We start from the raw sequence: 19,573 nt of genomic DNA, 5'->3' as shown, positions 1-19,573 counted from the left end.
TATACTAGTTTGTACTAACAATATTAACTATATATTATCAATATAACTATTGATGAAGTATTTGTATTTACACAGACATTCACTATATAATATGATTGCACTTACATGAATGCAAGGAAGAGAATAGTGATTCTCTATTCTCTTCCTTGCATGCATGTAAGTGCAATCATCCTAACTACATCACATTCAGTAGTCTCTGTCAGCTTGTGTGTTAGTCACTGTAATATCTTTGTTAACGTGTTCTCAACGTGTAATAATATGTTTAAGTTGTCCTTTTTTGTGTGAATGTGTGTGCTTTATCCAGAGTCTTTGTGAGAGACAGTGCTGTGCCTGTCACCCCCAAACAGGCGCAAAAGAAGTGGAATAACCTGAAAGAAAAGTACAAGGTACCACCATTCTATCTACTTTTCAGTAAACAAGTTGGACATGGCAACATTCATTCAGTGAATTTTTATTTTTTTAGGAGCTTAGGGACCCACCAACGGGGAAAGGGGTGGAGGCAGGAGGGGTGACAGCTGCCATCTGGCCATGGTATGGTCAGATGGATGCCGCACTCCAGGGGCAGCACTCCATTAGTCCGCCCCTGGTAGTTGCGGCCAATCTGACCCCCGCTACAGGTGGTGTTGTCACCCTCCCGTCCTCTGCCCCTCCCAGAGAAGGGGAAAAGCCGCCAGGGCCAGTGGGCAGCTGATGGACTTTCTGAGAGAGCAGGCAGAAAAAGAGGAAGAGAGGGAGAAGAGGGCAGAGGCGAGGGAAGAAGAGAGGGAGAGGGCAGCAAGTCAGAGAGCTGACAAGTATTTGTCTCTCTTTGAGAGGCTTGTGGAGAAAATGTAAATAGTGTATATACGTAGTAGTTGTAGGTAATTTTTAAATGTAGTTCTTTGTTGTTGTTTTATTGTTATTCTGTCAATTAAATAGTGTGAGTATTGAGTTGTGAATGAAGTGGTCTCAAAGAAATTCGAAACGCAACTGGACTTGGTTATCTGTCAGTTATTTGCCAGTTCATGTTCGCATCTGACCAGGCTGAGACTGGTCCTCGGACCTTGGACCAGTCTCAGCCTGGTCAGCGAACATGAACTGATGAAGCCTCTTGGATGAGAGGTAAAACGTCTTCCTAGACAAATCGAGGCACCAAGGCTTGTAACGGTGGTCACAACAAACGCTTCTGAAACTGAAATCTGATTGGGAGGTTGACTTTACTTACAGGTGTTTTTTCAAACCATTGTTATATGTTTAACTATACACATAATATAATCATTTTTAATTGAGATAAACTATACAATCATTTTTAATTAATCAACAAAACAATATTTACAATTAACCATTGTTATATGTTTAACTAACTGTTATATGTTTAATTAATCAACAAAACAATATTTACAATTAACCATTGTTATATGTTTAATTAATCAGCAAAACAATATTTACAATTAACATTAATTAAAATTACAAATAATTATTGAACTGATTATGAATTTGGGGTTTTTCTTTAGTAATCATGCTCCCTCAGAAATGCCGGGAGCTCTTGAGGGGCAGACTCTTCGGCAGCAAGTCTGCCTCTGAGATTGACTCCCGACAGCTCCTGACCTTGGGCAGCATTCCCCCCAGCTTCCTCATCCTCCCAGTCATCCTCCTCTGCCTCCTCCTCTTCCTGGATGTCACCAGCTAACAGGCAAAGGTTGTGGAGGATGCAGCATGCTCCAACAACCTTGGGGGCGAACAGAGCCCGGATCTCCAAAGCCCGGAGGAAGATGGCTCTCCAGCGGGTTTTGAGCAACCCGAAGGTGCGCTCAATAATGTTGCGGGCCTTGGCGTGATGCCTGTTGAAACGGGCCTCAACTTGGCCTGTTGATTAAAATACAGGTAATGTAGAATACATCCAGGAATTCAAATTCAAAGTAACAACTGTAATAAATAATTTATTCTCTCACCTGCTACAGGTTGACGGTAGGGAGTCATGAGGGCCACCGGATGCTGCAGGCAAGGGTACCCCCCGTCTCACAGGAGGAAGAAGCCAGCTGGTGAGTAGAGGGACTGTTTGTACATAGGAGACCTCTGGAGGACAAGGGCATCGTGGACTGACCCCGTGTTGCCGATGTAAACATCCAAAAATGCAAAAATCCCCTGTTGCTCTTCTTCTGCTCCGCAGGTGGGACAAGCCGGATGTGGCATCCATCTATGGCTCCAACTGCACGCCGGAAAAGCCTCATGCCCAGCCAGCCGAGCAAAACCTGCTCCCACCTCCTCCATCTCCTCAGGCTTGGGGAAATGGATAGCCTTGTGGAGGATGCCCATCATGGCCTCCAAATATGTCTGCCGTGACCCTGTAGGAAGTGCCACATGCCAGCCAGTACAGAGAGACAGCCACCTCAATTTCGTGGCTCCTGCCATGTGGCTTTAGCCGGGGCAACATCTGGACCAACAGATTGATGGTCTCCCTTGACAGCCTGAAGGCTGGTTTGAGGTCAGCCTCCTCAGAGAAGAAGGCGCAGAGGATGGGCACAGTGTTGTTAACTTGTGCATACATTCGAGGAGAATGATCCTGTAGTAAAATAAAAAATATTTTTTAATTAGTAAAACTATGAAATAATATTTGAATGTATTTATTTATTTATTACTTTATGAAATAATATTTGAATGTATTTATTTATTTATTAATGACTTGCTTTTAACTATCAACTATGAATATTTGAATAGACTGATGAATTTAAACACATGCTGTAAAAATGTATTTATAGTTCTCTCATGAAACTTAATGTATGTTTTGTGTTCTATACAAATGAGCTTCACTTGATTCATTACACAAGACTTATCAGACTTGTATCAGATATCAGAAATAAAGAAATTATACAACTTAATATGCTCCTCTATTTCACCTGTAATTGTTGGGTCCCCCCATGATTTCACCAGTAGGTGGTGCTAGGTATCACATATCAAATGTCAGATGTCAAATTGTAGGAATGAGTAGTAGGAAATTTATGAATGAAAGGGGTGGGTCTATAGCGTTACTATTACTAAACAGTTTGGGGCGGACCCTGTTAATCCTGTTTTATACATTAATATTTATAATAATACTTCTAAACCGTACCATATTTATTTTGTTAACTTTAATAAGAATGGAAAACCAAGTGCTCCCGAAGAAAGAGAACTTACAAATCCAGCAAAGGCTAGGATAGCGCTACGTCTCTCCAGACTCCTCCTCCTCATCCTGGCTCTCCTCCGCTGAAGATGCCCCCTCAGCTCGGCAGCTTCCTCCTCAGCATCCCGGTAAAGAATATCGACCGCGACAGCTAGCAACACTTGCCGGTCCATATTTAACGGTGGTAATACTCTACTAACTACACAATCCACAAATCCACAATGGCGATCATCTACAAACAACAGCCTTCTAACGGGGTTTTTTTTCCCGCTGTTGGCTCGTGAGATTTAGAAGCACTTAAAAAAAAATAAAATAAAATAACATACTTATGTACAACGAATGAAGGTTGTTGCTGCTCTATGTACGTGAGTATTTATTTATTTACATGTCACATACACAGGAGAGAGAGAGAGAGAGAGAGAGAGAGAGAGAGAGAGAGAGAGAGAGAGAGAGCACTTGTTTTGGATGATAACGCCCAGCTGTTTAATCAGTGCAGGCTGCATTTGGCACCACAAGAACTCATCGTCTCAAAACTGAAAACGGAGCATTCTGTATTCTTGTGATCTCCGGAGTTCATTCTTCGGAGAACGACTAGCAAGAACATTCTCCTCAAGAACACAAGTCCGTTCTTTGCATTCTTGGTACTGAGAAACGCTCATAGTCTGTTAGAAAAGAATGTTACAACAAAACTGTTAAAAATGAAGTAACACTGGATATTGGAGTGGGGCTTTAAAAGTAACACTGCTCGTAGTATCTGCTACTAGGGATGTACATTTTAAACAATTTCTTTAATTGATACTTTGCTGATTATCAATTAATCATTAATAATGTATGAAATATGTTTAAAGTGTTTTCCATAAAACAATGTTCATAAGTGTTGTGCTCACAACACACGAGGCACCATAATGTAGTGCTTCATGCAACAGTAATAGGGAGTTTGGGGTTAAATTTGGCTATCAATAATAATTAATGATTATCAGGGATAATTATAAATTATGATTACTAATAAGTTCCAATTTACATTAGATCACCTCGGGGCACCACCCTTGAAGAAGGGAAAAAAAGCCAATTCACCAAATCAGTCTCAGAAAAGGTACTAAACTGTTTGTAACTCTGATTAATAATTAACTTAATAACTACAACCAATTACCATAACAGCTAGTAATGGTTGAAGGATTTTGGAGCTCTTGACAAAGTAGAGGTTGGCAACAATCACTCTTGTACAATATTAAATAGACAACATGTGGGTTCAAAAGTCTTTTATTTACAAAGATGAAACACACTAACTTCCATGTACTATATACAGGTTTGTGTGTGTGTGTGTGTGTGTGTGTGTGTGTGTGTGTGTGAGTGTGTGTGTCTGGCAGAACAAAGAAACAATGGTGGTCACTGATATCACATGTGGGTTTGATATGCTCCAGGCTCAATTAGCCGTCTAGGAAAGCAAACTACCAATAACCTGACCTGAGATTACAATAACACTCAAACAGTGGACACACATAAATTGAACACACATGCATTACATCAATCAGAGTTTAAAGTCCTGTGCTTAGCCGTGCTATGCTATGCTATCTAAGCCCAGTTCAATGTTACCAGTCTTTGAAGAAAAGGTGTTGGTGGTTGCAGGAGAACGTTGGGATTCCAATGAATGCTGTTCTTGCTGTGCAAGGACCGATGAAAGTCAGCAGAGGAGGAAAAGGTTCGCTCCTGTCCTTTGCGAGGGTAGCAGCTCAGTGCTAACCTGCTTGGTGTTCCTCAGATGGTGAAGTTAGCTGGCAAGCTTTGTGTCGCAGCTGCTGGTGCTAACTGATCAGGAATACTGGCAGGACCTCGTGTCGCTGCAGTGAGGAGAAGTTCTTTGGGCCTGCTGCAAATGAAGCTTGCAGCTCTCCGCAGCTGTTAAGCCCGGAAGAAGAGATCTTGAGGGCAGGCAGCCCGGTGAAGGGGAGATGGAGAGGAGCCCTTGAGGATAAGAAGTCAAAGGAGTGGAGAGGCTTGAGGAGAAGAGAGAGAACAAAGGAAGGCGCTGGAGTTTTGACTCTCTGATCAGAGGGGGGTTTGTCACCCTGACCAATAGTAGCTCAAAGCTAAATATTGCACCTAGGTGTGAAGAATGGGGAATTCTGGGACACTGAGTTCAGTTCAGAGTCCATTTTGAAATCCACAATGAATGACTTCATCTGTGGGTCCCAACATAAGGCTACATTATGAGTTAAAGGAACAGACAAGGTATACACCAAGTTACATGAAAAATAAACTAAATACAACAAAAAATTCTTAACGGTGTTTCGATCAGTGATTGATAATCAGCATCCCTATCTGCTATCCTACCGCTCAATATCCCTTGCTAGCCTACTGTATGTTGGTAAGGTAATTGTTTGTGTATCAACTTTAGTATGTAACCACCTTCTCAAATAGCTCTTACGTTGTCAGTTGTAAATTCAAAGCTGGGAGTTTTTCATTATCCAAATCAAGGGTGTATCTTGAGGGAAATTGTGATTTGTGTATTTTGAACACATCTATTAGGGCAATCATCAGACTGTTAATGAAATTTCTTGTCACGATCCTGTGATTTTAGTTTTATTGTGTGTTTATGTTTTTTAAACCATATTTATTTACTGTGAATTACCTTCACAGCCCACCAGGGGCCACAGCCTGCTGCTGCCCACACTTTGGGAATCACTGTACAATGGGATAGAGGGGTAACTACAGTGTCATACTCAGAAGCATAGGACAACTGACCAGGCTGCTGTATTTGACTCACTAGTAGTGACAACGGCACAACATACCTGGAATATATCAAACTTAGAAAGGTATCAGTAAAATATCTATTTACTTTTAGCTAGCGCTAATTTCAAAAATTATTTTGGTCACTACTATTATATTATATTATATTATTTAGACTATTATAATTTATCGAAATGGTCCCCCAAAACTATGAAAATTAAACATTCATTCACAGATATTTTCCTTTGAATCCCAGCATTAGATTTACTAAATCCTCTTACTAATGATAGCAAAGTCAGCTGGGATGCAGATGTTCGAGCTGCGGATAGCATTATGGCTCCGCACTGTCTTTACTGGGCGTCTGCATCACCTGCAATGAAGGGAGATTGATTAGTAAAATTGAACGGGATACATTGCATAATGCAGATACAAAATAGAAATGCCCCGTACCTGAATCCTGGGGAAGGATGATTGGAACCGAGATGGAGGGACGGTTGAACTGCGCCTCGGCAAGCGCCAGCTGTCTCCGGTGCAGCTCCAACCTCTCCTGCTTTATCCGGACCATCTCTTCCTGCAGGGCAGTTTGTCGTTCGAGTCGGCCCTCTATCCCCCGCAGCACCACCAGCTTCTCCACCAGCATCTCGCTGCAGGCGCAGGTCGTTATTGTGGGCTGCCCTGTTAAGCCTCCCCGCATGCAGACAGCAGGCCCTGCTGGTTGGCACGCAGGGACAGGGCACAGTTGTGGGGGGTCGTCCTCTCCTGGGGGCGGGCACACCCCTGCTCCGCTCCCGGATGGCTCCTCTTCATCCTCACTTTCTGAGAGCCCCTCGTCCCCCTGAACATCGATGCCCCCACTAATGCGTTCAGAGGCCGTCTTCTCGATGATGGAGAGGACTTTCACGCAGGCCACATGGGCTGGAGGGGGAGATCTTTTCGGCTATGGCCTGCCAAACACTGTTCTTCACTGTGATGTTCTTTTTGCCCCTTGTTCCCCCGAATAAAACATCACGGTGCTGCCAGACCTCGTCCACTAAGACGCCCATCTCCTCCGCGGTAAACGACGGTGCCCGCTTGTTTCTTTTGCTGCCAGTTTCTTCCATTCTCACATGTGTGTGGCTATATCCACGGGGGTATATATGCGCTAATGGGCTTGATTACTACTTGGATACACCTGTTGGCACACACACACAACCGCACCCACACACCCCCCCACACACACACGATACATGCGTAGCCTAATTGCACTGTGTGGGGGGACCACGGGGCGCTGTGTGTGACTTTTGTGCTGATAAAGAGGTGGGTGATCAATTTGCCTGGCATCGATTGATTCAGTTTCAGCACCACTGCGGTGGACAGCTCCCACTAAGAGCTTCTTTTGCTTGATCTTAAGGTTCTCCTAAGAAGGCAGTTCAGAACGCGTCTGGGAAACACCTGTATATTAGCGCTCCTTCTTAGCCGAACCCTTCTTAAGAGCCTTGTAGCATCCCCGGCTAAATGATGGTCGAACTCTCAAACTGATGGTTCACAATGATTTACTCCTTGGACCGTATTCAATGTAAACACACCGTAAGAGCTATGAAAGAAGAAAATAAAATACAGTTACCTTTAAATGAAATTACTTTTAACTGCTTTTATCCCATAAACAATCATGCAAGTTGACTCTCCTTTTATCTATTTTAATAAACTCATTGTAGACGCACAGGTTTTACTCCATGAATTTAAATATATATTTTAACTGCTACGATTGATGTTACAATCATGAAGGAAAATTCACATTTTAACTGAAGGACAACCTCCCATAGAGTGAAATATAAAACAATATTTAACATGAAATTAGCATTTTTAACCGTTCGTTTTTAACTCAATAAACAGTTTTTAACCTTAGCAGACCTCACATAAAACAGACAAAATACATCCTGTTGCATTAATAAAACAACCTACGAGTTAGCTTATAGCTTCATCTCATTTCCAATACAGACCGACACGGCAGCTTGGCCGTTGCTAATAGTAGCTACCGTTAACCACAACACGTTCTATACATGAAAATATCCACGGCAACCAAACTCGAGCCGGACATAAATATGGCATGAAAAGGTAACAAAACAAACCTTGTGCCCCTTATTAGCCAGGTGCTAGGGCGTTTCATGTGAGTTAGGCACACTTTAGCATTGAAGACAAACTCTTAGCCTTGCAGACACACTTTTCCTACTGCAGGTAAAGTCCGAAGCACCGGATGTGTACGAGGTCTCGGCGAGACGCTTTCAAAATAAAAGCACTGAATGTAACGTCTGCTTAATATATAAAAAATAAAAGCCTGGCTTTAAAGAATGTTAATAAGTAAACATAAAAACACATTTATAGAAATACTATGCTCATATTAAAGGTCATTTACAAGCCTTCTTAAGTCCTTAAGAATTATGGTATCTGGGAAACGCGGCCAATATCTGTGTGGCTACAACAAAATATGCAGATATGAGTTTTAAGCTCAGTGCACATCTTTAGGTGGCATTAAAGAAAAAAAGAAGCAATTTTTAGGGTCTATTGGGGTGCAGTTTACTGTGGAGTGTGCACCTCATAATCTTTTGTCCAGTAAGTAAGTGTATACTTTACATTAAAAAAAATTAAATTACTGTGGTACATTAAAAAAATGCTGAGGATGAGTCAGTGGGTGTAAAGGCTGGGTGCTTCAATTGTTTTGAAAAATGTTCGAGAACAATGGCCATTGGACTGACAGTACCCTGATGCTTTGTTGTTTGTGATCTTTGTCTCCGTGATCAAGAACAGCTGTCTATGGTTTCAGATTATATACAGCAACACTCAAAGCAATCCCAGTAGTACAAGTGCAGCTTCAGGTTAGGGTTGTTTACAAAATGTGTATCTTGATGATTCAGCTTGCCCATTTGAATCCATATTAACAAGTCATATAAAGTATGTGTTTGGCATAGGGCTGTCAGCTTTTCACTGCATGATTTACTGTGTGTTTTTCTCTTTTATGTCAAATGAATAACAAACGAAATACAAGAGTGGGAGGGTGGAAAAAGGGTATGTGTAACCATAACTGCACAAAAGTGTACAAAAACAACAATTACACTTAATGGGAGTGTAGTCATTCCCTACTTTAAGAATGACGCGACCCTATTGGTATTTGGAAATCATCTGGGGCCCGCCCTTATTTTTAATCACAACTCTGATCAGCACATGAGACTTGAAGTATGAAGTATTTCCCAAACTTTTTCTTATTTCATAAACGTAACAATTCTATGTGAACTTGAGCCTAAAGCAATGCAGTGCAAAATACTAATCCATCCACATACACATAACAATTTGTAATCTTGCACGCCTTTCAACACATGCCAACACATGCAGTTACAACCCCCTGTCACTAATATAAGATACATTACAGTGTTATGTTGAAGTCAATTCTGCATTCATAATAATCAGAATCAGAAACAGATTTATTGCCAAGAGGGATTTTACACAGACAAGGAATTTTTCTTGGTGAATAAGGTGCATGCATTGAAGACAATAAACAATAAACAAACAAACAGTGACTATAACATATACAATATAAACAATATAAACGCTATCAACACACAGAGGCAAAAAGTGTGGGATGGCTGATAAATAAAGACGGAAGATAAAATATAGAAGATATTAAAAATACAGGATGTACAAATTCTGCATTAATGTAATGCAAAGATTCAAGTGCAGAGGTGGGTTTGAGTGCAGGAGTGAAAGAGTCAGTGTCAGTGTCAGTGGGGGTGGGGGACCCGGGACTTGTTGAGGATCCCAACTGCAGAGGGGAAAAAACTGTTCATGTGGCGGGCGGTTTTGGTCCTGATGGACCGCAGCCTCCTGCCAGAGGGTAGAGGGTCAAATAGTCTGTGACCGGGATGGGAGGGGTCGGCCACAATCCTACCTGCACGCCTCAGAGCCCTGGAGCTGTGCAGGTCTTGAAGGGATGGAAGGTTGCAGCCAATCACCTTCTCGACAGAACGTACGATACACTGTAGTCTGCTCTTGTCCTTAGCAGTGGCAGCAGCTTACCAGATGGTGATGGAGGAGGTGAGGATGGACTCGATGATGGCAGTGTAGAAGTGCACCATCATCGTCTTTGGCAGGTTGAACTTCTTCAGCTGCCGCAGGAAGAACATCCTCTGTTGGGCTTGTTGTGGAAATTTGTCTAATTTGTGAGATATCTGAAACAAACTTGTAAGAAATACCAGTTGTCTTTTAAGGATTTTATTCTTTATAAAGAAGGTTCATTAGTCAACAGAGTGGCATGCGGTCTGCAGAAAGAAGAACAAGATGAGACAGTTGAGAACCCTTTTTGTTAAAGGAAAGGAATGCCCTGTTGTAGGAACACATGTCCATCGCCTCTACATTCCATTGAGGTTCTGCTCTTGCATTAATTACTCCTCTCATCTGCAAGCTGACTGTTTTCAGGAAAAAGACGCTATGAAGTCTCTCACCTCTTCACCTGACTTGTTTTGCTTCCAATGAAACCGTCAGATTGACGCATCACAGGAAAAACCCCTCTTCTTTATTTACAGCTTGAATAACCCTTTTTGCCCTCTTCCCCCACTCAAGATGAACACTCCTTTCTCTCAGGTAGGTCGAGTTCATCATCAAATGAATCTCCTTTCAGAGATGATGAGGAACAGAAGAACTGTCATAATCATGTGTTATAACTTATTTCTTTGCAATTGTAAATTAGGTAACGACTCTGATGTTCTGTGTCTTCTTGTCTTCTTGTGACAAGAATTATCAAGTACACCCTCCAGAGTAAAAGCACTCTGGGCCTCTCCTCTGTTTTCCTAGCCCTCCTGCCCAAATGGTTTAGGACTATGCCTCTCTTATCACACATTCCATCCTATAATGGTTTCTGCACTCATCCAGATTTTAAGCAAGTTCTAATTGTCATTAAACCAGGAACTTATGCTCTTAATGTTAACAGATTAAGAAACAGCTAAAGAAGTTGATAACACTGAACTTTTCCCCGTGTCTCTGTGATGAAATTTGATTAAAATCAATTTTAATGTTTAATGTGTCCTGTATTCGGTGAAACCACAGCACCTCCTGATGATAAGCCCTGGTACGATTGGGACAGACCTTCAGGAGATCTTTTGTGTAATAAGTTCCTTGATAACCAGTAAATGTTTCTGATATGTTTTGTTTTAACAATTATTAAGCTAGAACCAGGAGGAATAAGTAAGTGATCAATTCTACTAGTTCTACGGTATATTCAAGTGTGTTTTTATTTTGATCCCGTTTTAATTTCCTTTAATTGTTCAGTGATTTTTAATCATGACATAATCCTTTTTCATGATAGACAAAGTTCATCTATTGAGCCATGGTGAGATTCTGTGAAAGGTGAAGTACAGTTTTGAAACGTTTAAAACTATAGTTTAGTTTAAGTGAGTTCCTGTGAAAGACAGCACACTCTCAAGCGGTAACTCCCCGCTGGGCAGTGAGCCAGAATCGTCACCGGCTCAGTACTGGACCAGCCACACTCTTCCTAAGACATCGGACCGTGGTCCCCAACCGGCTGATTCCCGATGAGCTGACACTCGGCCATTGGACCGGGACTTCCGGCTAGAGTCGCAAACCACCGGAGAGAAACCCTCCGCCGCTGACTCCGCCACTCTGCTAAGAAAGTAGGCTCTCCATCACCCATAACAGCTGGATTCACACATGATAAATGAGTGGTGTCTTAGGGTTCTGATCTTTTAGTTTAAGAGAAATTTGGTAACATTTCCTGTTACCTGTTGCTATTCATTTAAATTGCCATTTCATTTATTTAATCTGAATTATTTAGTCAATAAACCTATTTAACCGTATGTCGTTGTCTGTGCAGGTTTGTTTTAAATGTGGAGAACCGATGGAAACTGTGTAGAATTCACTACTTCATTTATGAGATTGAATAAATTGATTTAAAATTGATTAGAATTGATACAAGTTAACCTTGTTTAGTCGGATTTGATTAATTACCTCCGGATTATTCAAATAGACAAAACATCGGAGGTGGTGCCCCATTAACGAGTGTTTTATTAATCGCCCCTGATTAATAAATTACAATTTTTACTAGTGTATCTCCTACACTGTGTCCTTCTCATGTCTGTACCAGGCTCCGTTCCCATAACAAGAAGCACATATCTCTCTTTGTGCAGACAGTACAAACATTCAAGGATGTGGGAAGAACACAGTGAAGACAATGTAAGACATAATAATGAATAAAAATGGTATAGTAATACAATTTCCCATTACACTCCTCCCTTTTGATCATTTATTGATCACTTTAAGTATATACAAACTACACACTAGACATCAAACTTAAAAATTCACTCAGGATTTAATTTAAGTTATCACATATTGTAAAATCAATAATAGCTGTGTTTGTGGAACATAGACATTACTAGTATTCATTGCAAGCTGGGAGGAGGCAAAACACATGTGAATTACTGATCATGTCATGTGATTATTTCTAACAAAAATATAGAACACTGCATATATTTGATTCTTAAGCAAACATCAACTAATAAAATAGACCAACACATCTTAATCATCTATGTGTCTTAAAGAATATTTTTCAATTTATCATGCTAAAATAGATTCAGGGACGCAGGCTTGCTCCTCTCCAGCCCCTGTGTTTTGCAAGCGTAGAGGGGGCCACTACCTTGGAGAGGTTACTAGCACGATCACAAGGTAGTATGATGTCGTCTTCTGCTGCAAATCCCTGATCTTTATTCATCACATATTTTATGACTAGAAATGGGTAAACAATAATCATAAAAGTATAGCTGTAAACATTTGAGAAAAAATGATTAGTGAACTTGTTACTAAATGTCAAAACTTTTCATAATAGTATAAGCTTGAGAAAAATAATACTGATATCACACACAGTGACTTCATTAGTCTCTGTGTGTTCTTTCAACTCACCACACCTTACACGTCTTCATCGTCAGAGTCAGGGTAAGGAGGAGGGGACCAACCAGGGTGAGGGAACAGTTCAAGGGAATTATCTTCTGAATATGGAGGTGGTTCCAGTGATGCCATTCCAGTTGACGTTGAGATGGACCTATCTATGGCTCCAACAATTAAGACTCTAATGCAATTACGTCTCTGGAATCAGCTACCCGACTATCTGAAAAAAATTATTCATTTATCGTCATTTAAAAAGGCTCTCAAAAAGTACCTAATCAGTCAAACCATGTACCATCAAACATAAGACAATTATTGTCATGATTTTCCTTTGTCTCTCTCTCTCTCACACACTTCTTATTCTTTCCTTATCATCTCATTCATTATTTCTGTTTTGTATTATTCATTTATGTATGTATTTTTTCCCCTTACTTCCTTACATTTGCTGTTTAATCACTTACTTTTCTACTTATTTTTCATTATTGTTTAATTATTTTCCTATGTTATTGTTTTTAAACTGTATTAAATTTGATCTTTGAATATGTGGGTGAGGTTTTCATATAAGCCCTTTTGGGTTTCATACCTCCCCTTTGCACATCCCTGTCATGTTGATTGTTCATGTTGGTTTTTTTCTTTATATGATATTGTTTGTGCTAAATAAATTAACAAAAAAAAAAAATGCAAGGAATGATGCAACAACCACACAGTCCCATGCAGCGCTGCCCCTCCCTAAACGCAGAACACGCGCTGTGCGTAGGGCCCCACGATCCGTGGGGGGGGCCCATTTTGCGCAAGGGGACGCTTTCTCTGCAAATGCGCAAAGGATGCGCATCGCTGCCGTGAGGCGCGCGTAGAGCACCAAGTCAGTCCGAGGCAGGAGAGAAAAAAAAGAGACGAGTAATCTGACACCGCACACGTTGCCGCAACAACTGACAGCACGCAATATCTGACCAATCAGCGGTCAGATGCGCCAACAGGCAGTTGGATGCAGGTGGAGAGATGGCCTCTAAACGGCAACATGAATCAGGAGCAAGCAAAAGAAAGACAAAGTGAAAACAAGAGGAGGCTCGTGCTTCACTTGAAGGTGGGTATGTTGTTGAAATAAAAAAGCAAACTTTGTGGCATAAACACCCCAGCTGCTAGCCTGCTAATCATGAGACAGAAGAGAGGATAATTCTGTCTAGATGTGGACTGGAGATCAAATTTTCCAGCGGCCCTGATTATCATTTTTTGATTGCTTGTTAACTGCATATACATTCACCTCTGTTGAAAAAGGAGCGGTTAATTGACCAGTTGGTGGTCGTATGTTGGCTCAGGTTTATAGCCTATCAATCTATGCTATCAGTAGAAGTTTTGGGCTGTTTTTATGGAGGTAAAATATCGCCATCTCTTGGTGAATTTAATTCATAACAGTCATATAAGATAAAATAAAATAAGATAAATTAAGATAATCCTTTATTTGACCCACAATGGAGAAATTTAAAGCGTTGCAGCAGCAAACAGCAGTGTGAATATAGAACCTAATTACTAAATGTATAAATAAGTATATAAAAATATTTAAATATAGAAATATCATCAAATCAAATCATAATGCATATTATTATTAGTTGTAGTCGTATTTGCATTAATTGCATTTTAATCTTTGTGAGGAGGCTAGCACCATTGCAGGAACTCTCCCTGTTACAGTTGCCTTTGCTGAGCAAAAACTGAAGCTCATCAATGGCGCAAGAACGCTTTAGTGGCCTGGCTATCATAAGCATCAACTCAGAAGTGGCACAGCAGCTGTCATATGATGACCTCATTGATGACTTTGCATCCAGAAAATGCAGACGTGTGCATCTGTAAAAGGCTTGTTCCATTGTTGAAAGAGTCATGTTGTAATGGGGGGGGGGCCTCAAAATAAAATTCTGCTTAGGGCCCCAATTTGGCCAGGGGCGGCCCTGGTCCCATGAGAGTTAATGCTACAATGAGCCCAGTGAGCAGAGACAAGATCAGTGCTTTCCATTTACCAAACATTGTATCAAACCAGCCAAAGGTGCTGTTAATACCAGAAAGTTCTCCACGAAGAGACCTCAGTCTCTCAAGAGCCTGGGCGACAGATCCGTCTGGGGCTGTGTTATTGGGAATGAAAGTACAGCAAGAGTCACCAAACATTACACAGACGCCCCCCTTGTCAGCCAGCAGCATGTCAAGCGCCATTCTGTTTTGCCAAGACATCAGAGATGTTGCTGACATCTGCTCAGCTAGTCCAGTGAGGGCATCATGTGTGTAGTTATGAACCTCTGTTGGTTGTAATAGATGTAATTAATCCAGTCCACATTTTTATTCAGTGTACACCACCAGCAAAAAGCTGTTTCAAAGCCTGCAAGAACCTGATTTCTAGCTTTGAATTCATCAGGGACACCACAAGGCACCCCTATAGCATCGATGTACACTGTTTTGTCAAAACTGCCAAGTGGGTTAGAGAAACGTTTCACCCTGTAATTTTGGGAGTGATGGTATTCTCCAACCGGCCACAGGTGTACCTGCGAAGCAAACATGGTTATTGCACACAAACCAGTCCAATTAGCAGGTAGAGATTTTCGCATTCTACCACAATCCCAGTAGATGTCTGGGTATGGCTCTATCTTATAGTCAAACGCATCACGCTTCCAGCGCCGACCATAAGAGCCATCCTCGATTAGTTCTTTGCCTGCTGCTGTCAGGAGGATACAGGATATGAGTTTTTGCACATTTAAGACGTGTCTGTCCAACACTGATACTGCCATAGGTGCGGTTGAAACAAATAAAGGTAGCACCCGATGCTACTTCAACTTGTCCTGCAACTGGTAATGGTGGTGAAGGAACTGAGAAACGGGGCAGCGGAGGGCAAGATTTGAACAGTGAGTGGCTGTACCTCCAGTGAGGTTGTGTAGATATTCTAGTGAGCAAACAGTCCACCAGACACACTACAAAGGGACCCACTCTTGGTTTGGGTTCAGTGCGACAATGAGGATTTCCAGGCAGACTGACCAGTGACAGGTTTGCTGTGTAGCCTTGACAGATGAGGCATGATGAGTTTGTCATTGTGCGTGCAGTATAATTGACATACTGCATCCACAGATTCTTCAGGGGCCCTGTCTGGTCCATAGGGGTCAGAGGTCAGGTGTCTTTTGGTTCTGTGTAGAAGTGCAGTGTTCAAGGCCGCTTTAATGCACGGGCTTACCTGGGCTGAAGCCCAGGGGCCTCCCAAGTTCAGGGGCCTCCCATGTTCAGGTCATATTGTTTTTTAACTTGTCAGGTTTTCTGTCAATCACTCTAATCGCACGTTAGTGGCTGCTGATTGATCCAAATTAGGAGTGACCCACGTGGCCTTATAGCCTATGGCCCGTGGGCTTACCTATCAGAATGTATATAGTTAGTTTAGGGGTGTGTCCCTCTATGATTGAGTGACATCAAGTGGAAAATGTCAGGGAGGACGTTTGAGAGTGGTGCCCAGAAAAGAAAAAAACTTATTAAGAAAGAGTTGCGCGAAAAAGAATTACTGAAGAGCATCCCAAAGCTCACCGGATTTTTTAAACCAGCTGCTGCTGAAGATGGACCCAGCACCAGGGGAAACTCGCCAACTCACACACCGGAGGGAGCGGAGGAGGCGCAGGCCGCGCAGGTGGATGTAGCTGGAGAGGAGCAGGGGACGGCCCGCAGCAGTGGAGGGGAGGAGGAGCGGGGAGCACACGACGAGCCCCAGAGAGAGGACCGGGCTGCAAAGCAGTCAGGGGGAGACGAGTCAGATGACCCATATAACAGTGACCCGGGCCGCTGGGGAAACAATATTGACGCAAAAGTGCGTGCTTATTGGGCGAAAATGGGACCGGAGTCCTGTCAAAATAAAGATGCTAACATGTCGGCATCGGAACGCCAATATAAACAGCAGAGAAGATTTTTCTCAAAAATGCATTTCAAACGCAGACTCAGTGACGGAGAGTGTGTGCCCAGAGAATGGCTCTGTTATTCAGCATGACATCCTTCGTGATATGGATTTTAAGGACATAATTAGGGCGTTTTCTTCCAAGAAGACCAGACGAAAGCACTTCTAAAAAGGTAAGAAAGTGCTGTATTTATAGCTTGTGCAGGTTTTAAATTGTTGTGGTTGTGCATTGTTTTAAGAGAAATGCACATTTGCTTAGATGTTTGTCTAGATTATACTGCAAACCTTCTATAAATGTTGCTCAGTTTCATCTTTTTGGTACCTGGCATTAGGCCGTGTTGCTATCCATGGTGCTGAATGGAGTGTGTTTGTGTGTCAGTGCAGTGCATGTGATTGGTTCACAGGGCCCGCTGAGGCCAGAGAAGAGGTTCCTACTTTGATCTGTTGCTGTTCTTTGCTTATGCTATTATTAGTTATTATCAATGTTTGTGCAGACCGGTGATGGTTGGTGATGTTTTTCATAATATCGTTTGAAATCATACTTTCCAACATTTTGGTTTTATTATCACCATAAGTTGCTGTGTGTGGTAACAATAATAATATTATGGTGTTTTCTGGATCAAAAAAGGAAAACTCACTGTTGTATGTCTGGAAAGAAACTAATGCATTTTATGATGTAGATTACCTAGATATTACACTTTTTTAAAATGAGACTCTATAAATCGAGGGGATGGAGGGCCTACAAAACCTCTCAGCCCCGGGGCCTAACATTAGGTTAAGGCGGCCCTGGCAGTGTTGTTGTGAGTGGTAGTGTTTTGTGAGACACTTTTGCTGGGATGAGTCGAAGGCCATAATATGGGTACCACTATGATGACAGCGATCCCCACAAGACAGCACAAGGTGCCTCGGAGACCGCACATGCCTGGCTGCCTGAATGGATGCCACGGACGTTGACGTCTTTCCACGTTGCACACAGGTGAATCAGTGCTTCGATCAATCGGCGCTCCGAAAGTTGTTTCCTCCCACAGTATGTCAATACTGTGACCGTCTGCTTCTCTTCCTGGCGTTATGAACACTCCTGGTCCTCAGCGTGTTGTGGAGTTGGGACCTTCCTGCAGTGGCTGGCGTGTGCCCAGGTGGCTCTCTCAGCGATTTTGACGGCAGTGTGGGTGGTGAGGAGGACCTGGAACGGGCCGCTCCACTTTTTGGACCTCCAGTGTTTTTGCCTGAGGTCACGAATCACGATGTAGTCGCCTGGAGTAAGGCTGTGGAGAGGATGGTTGGCCGGAGCAGGAAGGGCGTCCTTTACCAGTCTGTGGATTTGAGATAAAGCAGAGGACAACGTCTGGCAATATTGCAACATATCATTTTCATAGAAACAGGTCTCAGGGAGTGGTCTATTAACAGGCCCTACTCCCAGTTCGGGAGGCCTGCCAAGGAGGATTTCAAAGGGACTTAGATTTGCGCGCGCTCTTTTTCTCATTCTCATGTACATTAGCACAATCGGCAGGGCTTTAGTCCATGAGAGACCTGTTTCTTCACAACACTTTGCAAGTTTTGATTTCAAAGTGCAATTTTCTCTTTCCACTGCACCCCCACTCGCTGGATGGTAGGAGCAGTGTTGTCTCAAGTCAATCCCAAGAAAACCTCCTAGCTGTTTAATAGCTTCACTCACAAATGGTGTACCATTATCACTACTTATTTTCCTGGGGATACCCCATCGTGGTATCACACACGTCATCAGGGCCTTGGCCACAGCAGCGCTGTCCTGCTTTGAGGTGGGAAACACCTCAACCCATTTGGAAAACATGTCAACCATCACAAGGCAATATTTCTTGCCTTCACTTGGGGTTAGTTCAATGAAATCCATCATGACATGTTCAAAAGGTCCCTCTGGTTGTGGATGTGCTGCTTGTGGCTGTCGTGTAGTTTTACCTGCATTATGTGTAGTGCAGATGTGACAGGATTGGCAAAATCTTTGAGAATAGGCTGTAAAGCCTTTTGTGAACCAATGTTTTTTTATCAGATCAAACATTCCCCCATTCCCCCCCAAATTTGGCAAAATGTGGAAAAAAGTGTTTTGGTAAACATGGTTTACTGTCAGGTCCGTGCCAGATGCCGTTAGTGTGTGTGCAGTCGAGTGATCGCCAGATTCCTTTTTCATCAGCAGAAGCGCTAATATCTGTGTGTGTGTGTCAGAGTCGGAAGCACTAGTGTCTGTGTGTTTTTCAGGGTCAGAGTGAAGCAGGGTGTGGGTGTGTCTTACTCCATGTTTTCCAGCAGCAGCTTTAGCAGCTGCGTCTGCTCGTGCATTTCCAGAGTGGTATTCCAGAAAGGAGGTTCAACAAACTCTGAGTCTATCCCTGAACTCTGAGTTGACTTACCCTGTGAAGTGAAACTCTGAGTTTTCAGTTCCAGGATAGCTGATCTGAGTTAGGTAAGTCGACTCTGAGTACGTTAACTCTGAGTTGAGCTCGTGCCTGACGACTAGTAAAAAGCCATCATCAATGGAGCTCCGATACTGTGATTCACCATGGCAACAGGGGAGAAAACAGGAAGCAGACATTTTCTGTGGGGAAAAAAAGTAACACGGCTGCAGCCGTAATAAAAATCACTGACAGAGTTTTAGATGCGGCCGTCTTTTCATTTTGAATTTAACATCACTTTCTTTTATATTAGCCTTTGAGGAAGTGGTTGAATGTTGTTCAGTGTTTTATTTTATTTTAGGCTATTTTATTTAATTCAAATCGGCTGAAAATATAAAAACAGTCTCACGATGGCTCCTCACTTTGGTTTTATTTCACATATTAAACAAAGTAAAAGTTTATTCAGTGGATATTTTAACTTGTAGTAGCTTTTACCACCAACAGATGCTGTTT

The 19,573-nt window shown here is 42.2% G+C and overlaps 1 protein-coding gene and 1 long non-coding RNA gene across 8 annotated transcripts in view; both read right to left on the bottom strand.

Annotated features, from left to right (window-relative positions):
• Positions 1 to 1,376: 1,376 nt before the first annotated feature.
• On the bottom strand, positions 1,377 to 8,217 carry LOC311253910 (uncharacterized protein). 5 transcript variants are annotated; one of them, XM_084384371.1, is made up of 5 exons: positions 7,975 to 8,217; positions 6,317 to 7,439; positions 6,148 to 6,236; positions 1,932 to 2,542; positions 1,377 to 1,845 (listed from the first exon to the last, which is right to left on the bottom strand). In XM_084384371.1, exons 4-5 carry the CDS (start codon positions 1,957 to 1,959, stop codon positions 1,490 to 1,492), a joined length of 384 nt encoding a protein of 127 aa, XP_084240497.1. In that variant the 5' UTR covers positions 1,960 to 2,542; positions 6,148 to 6,236; positions 6,317 to 7,439; positions 7,975 to 8,217; the 3' UTR covers positions 1,377 to 1,489. The 5 variants fall into 5 exon arrangements, 1 of the variants encoding a protein (XP_084240497.1); XR_014622042.1 differs by lacking the exons at positions 1,377 to 1,845; positions 1,932 to 2,542 and adding exons at positions 4,384 to 5,133; positions 5,769 to 5,821 and having other exon boundaries at positions 7,975 to 8,150; XR_014622043.1 differs by lacking the exons at positions 1,377 to 1,845; positions 1,932 to 2,542 and adding an exon at positions 4,384 to 5,133 and having other exon boundaries at positions 7,975 to 8,150.
• Positions 8,218 to 15,095: 6,878 nt separating this feature from the next.
• LOC311253903 overlaps positions 15,096 to 19,573 on the bottom strand; it is a 37,293-nt gene continuing 32,815 nt past the window's right edge. For all 3 annotated transcript variants that reach the window (XR_014622028.1, XR_014622029.1, XR_014622030.1), the window contains one exon: positions 15,096 to 18,007. This is a non-coding gene — a long non-coding RNA (uncharacterized lncRNA). The remainder of the gene's footprint in view (positions 18,008 to 19,573) is intronic.

This window comes from Pagrus pagrus (assembly GCF_965226575.1).
Source record: "Pagrus pagrus genome assembly, contig: HAP1_SCAFFOLD_65, whole genome shotgun sequence".
In the NCBI taxonomy this organism is placed as follows: domain Eukaryota; kingdom Metazoa; phylum Chordata; class Actinopteri; order Spariformes; family Sparidae; genus Pagrus; species Pagrus pagrus.
The sequence above is the reverse complement of the archived record's forward strand: the minus strand, read 5'-3'. Positions and strand labels throughout refer to the sequence as shown.

Coding starts and splice junctions, on each gene's coding strand:
- LOC311253910 (XM_084384371.1), bottom strand. CDS start 1,959: ATGACTCCCTACCGTCAACCTGTAGCAG. Junction 1,846..1,931: donor CTACCGTCAACCTGTAGCAG/GTGAGAGAATAA, acceptor TTTAATCAACAG/GCCAAGTTGAGGCCCGTTTC.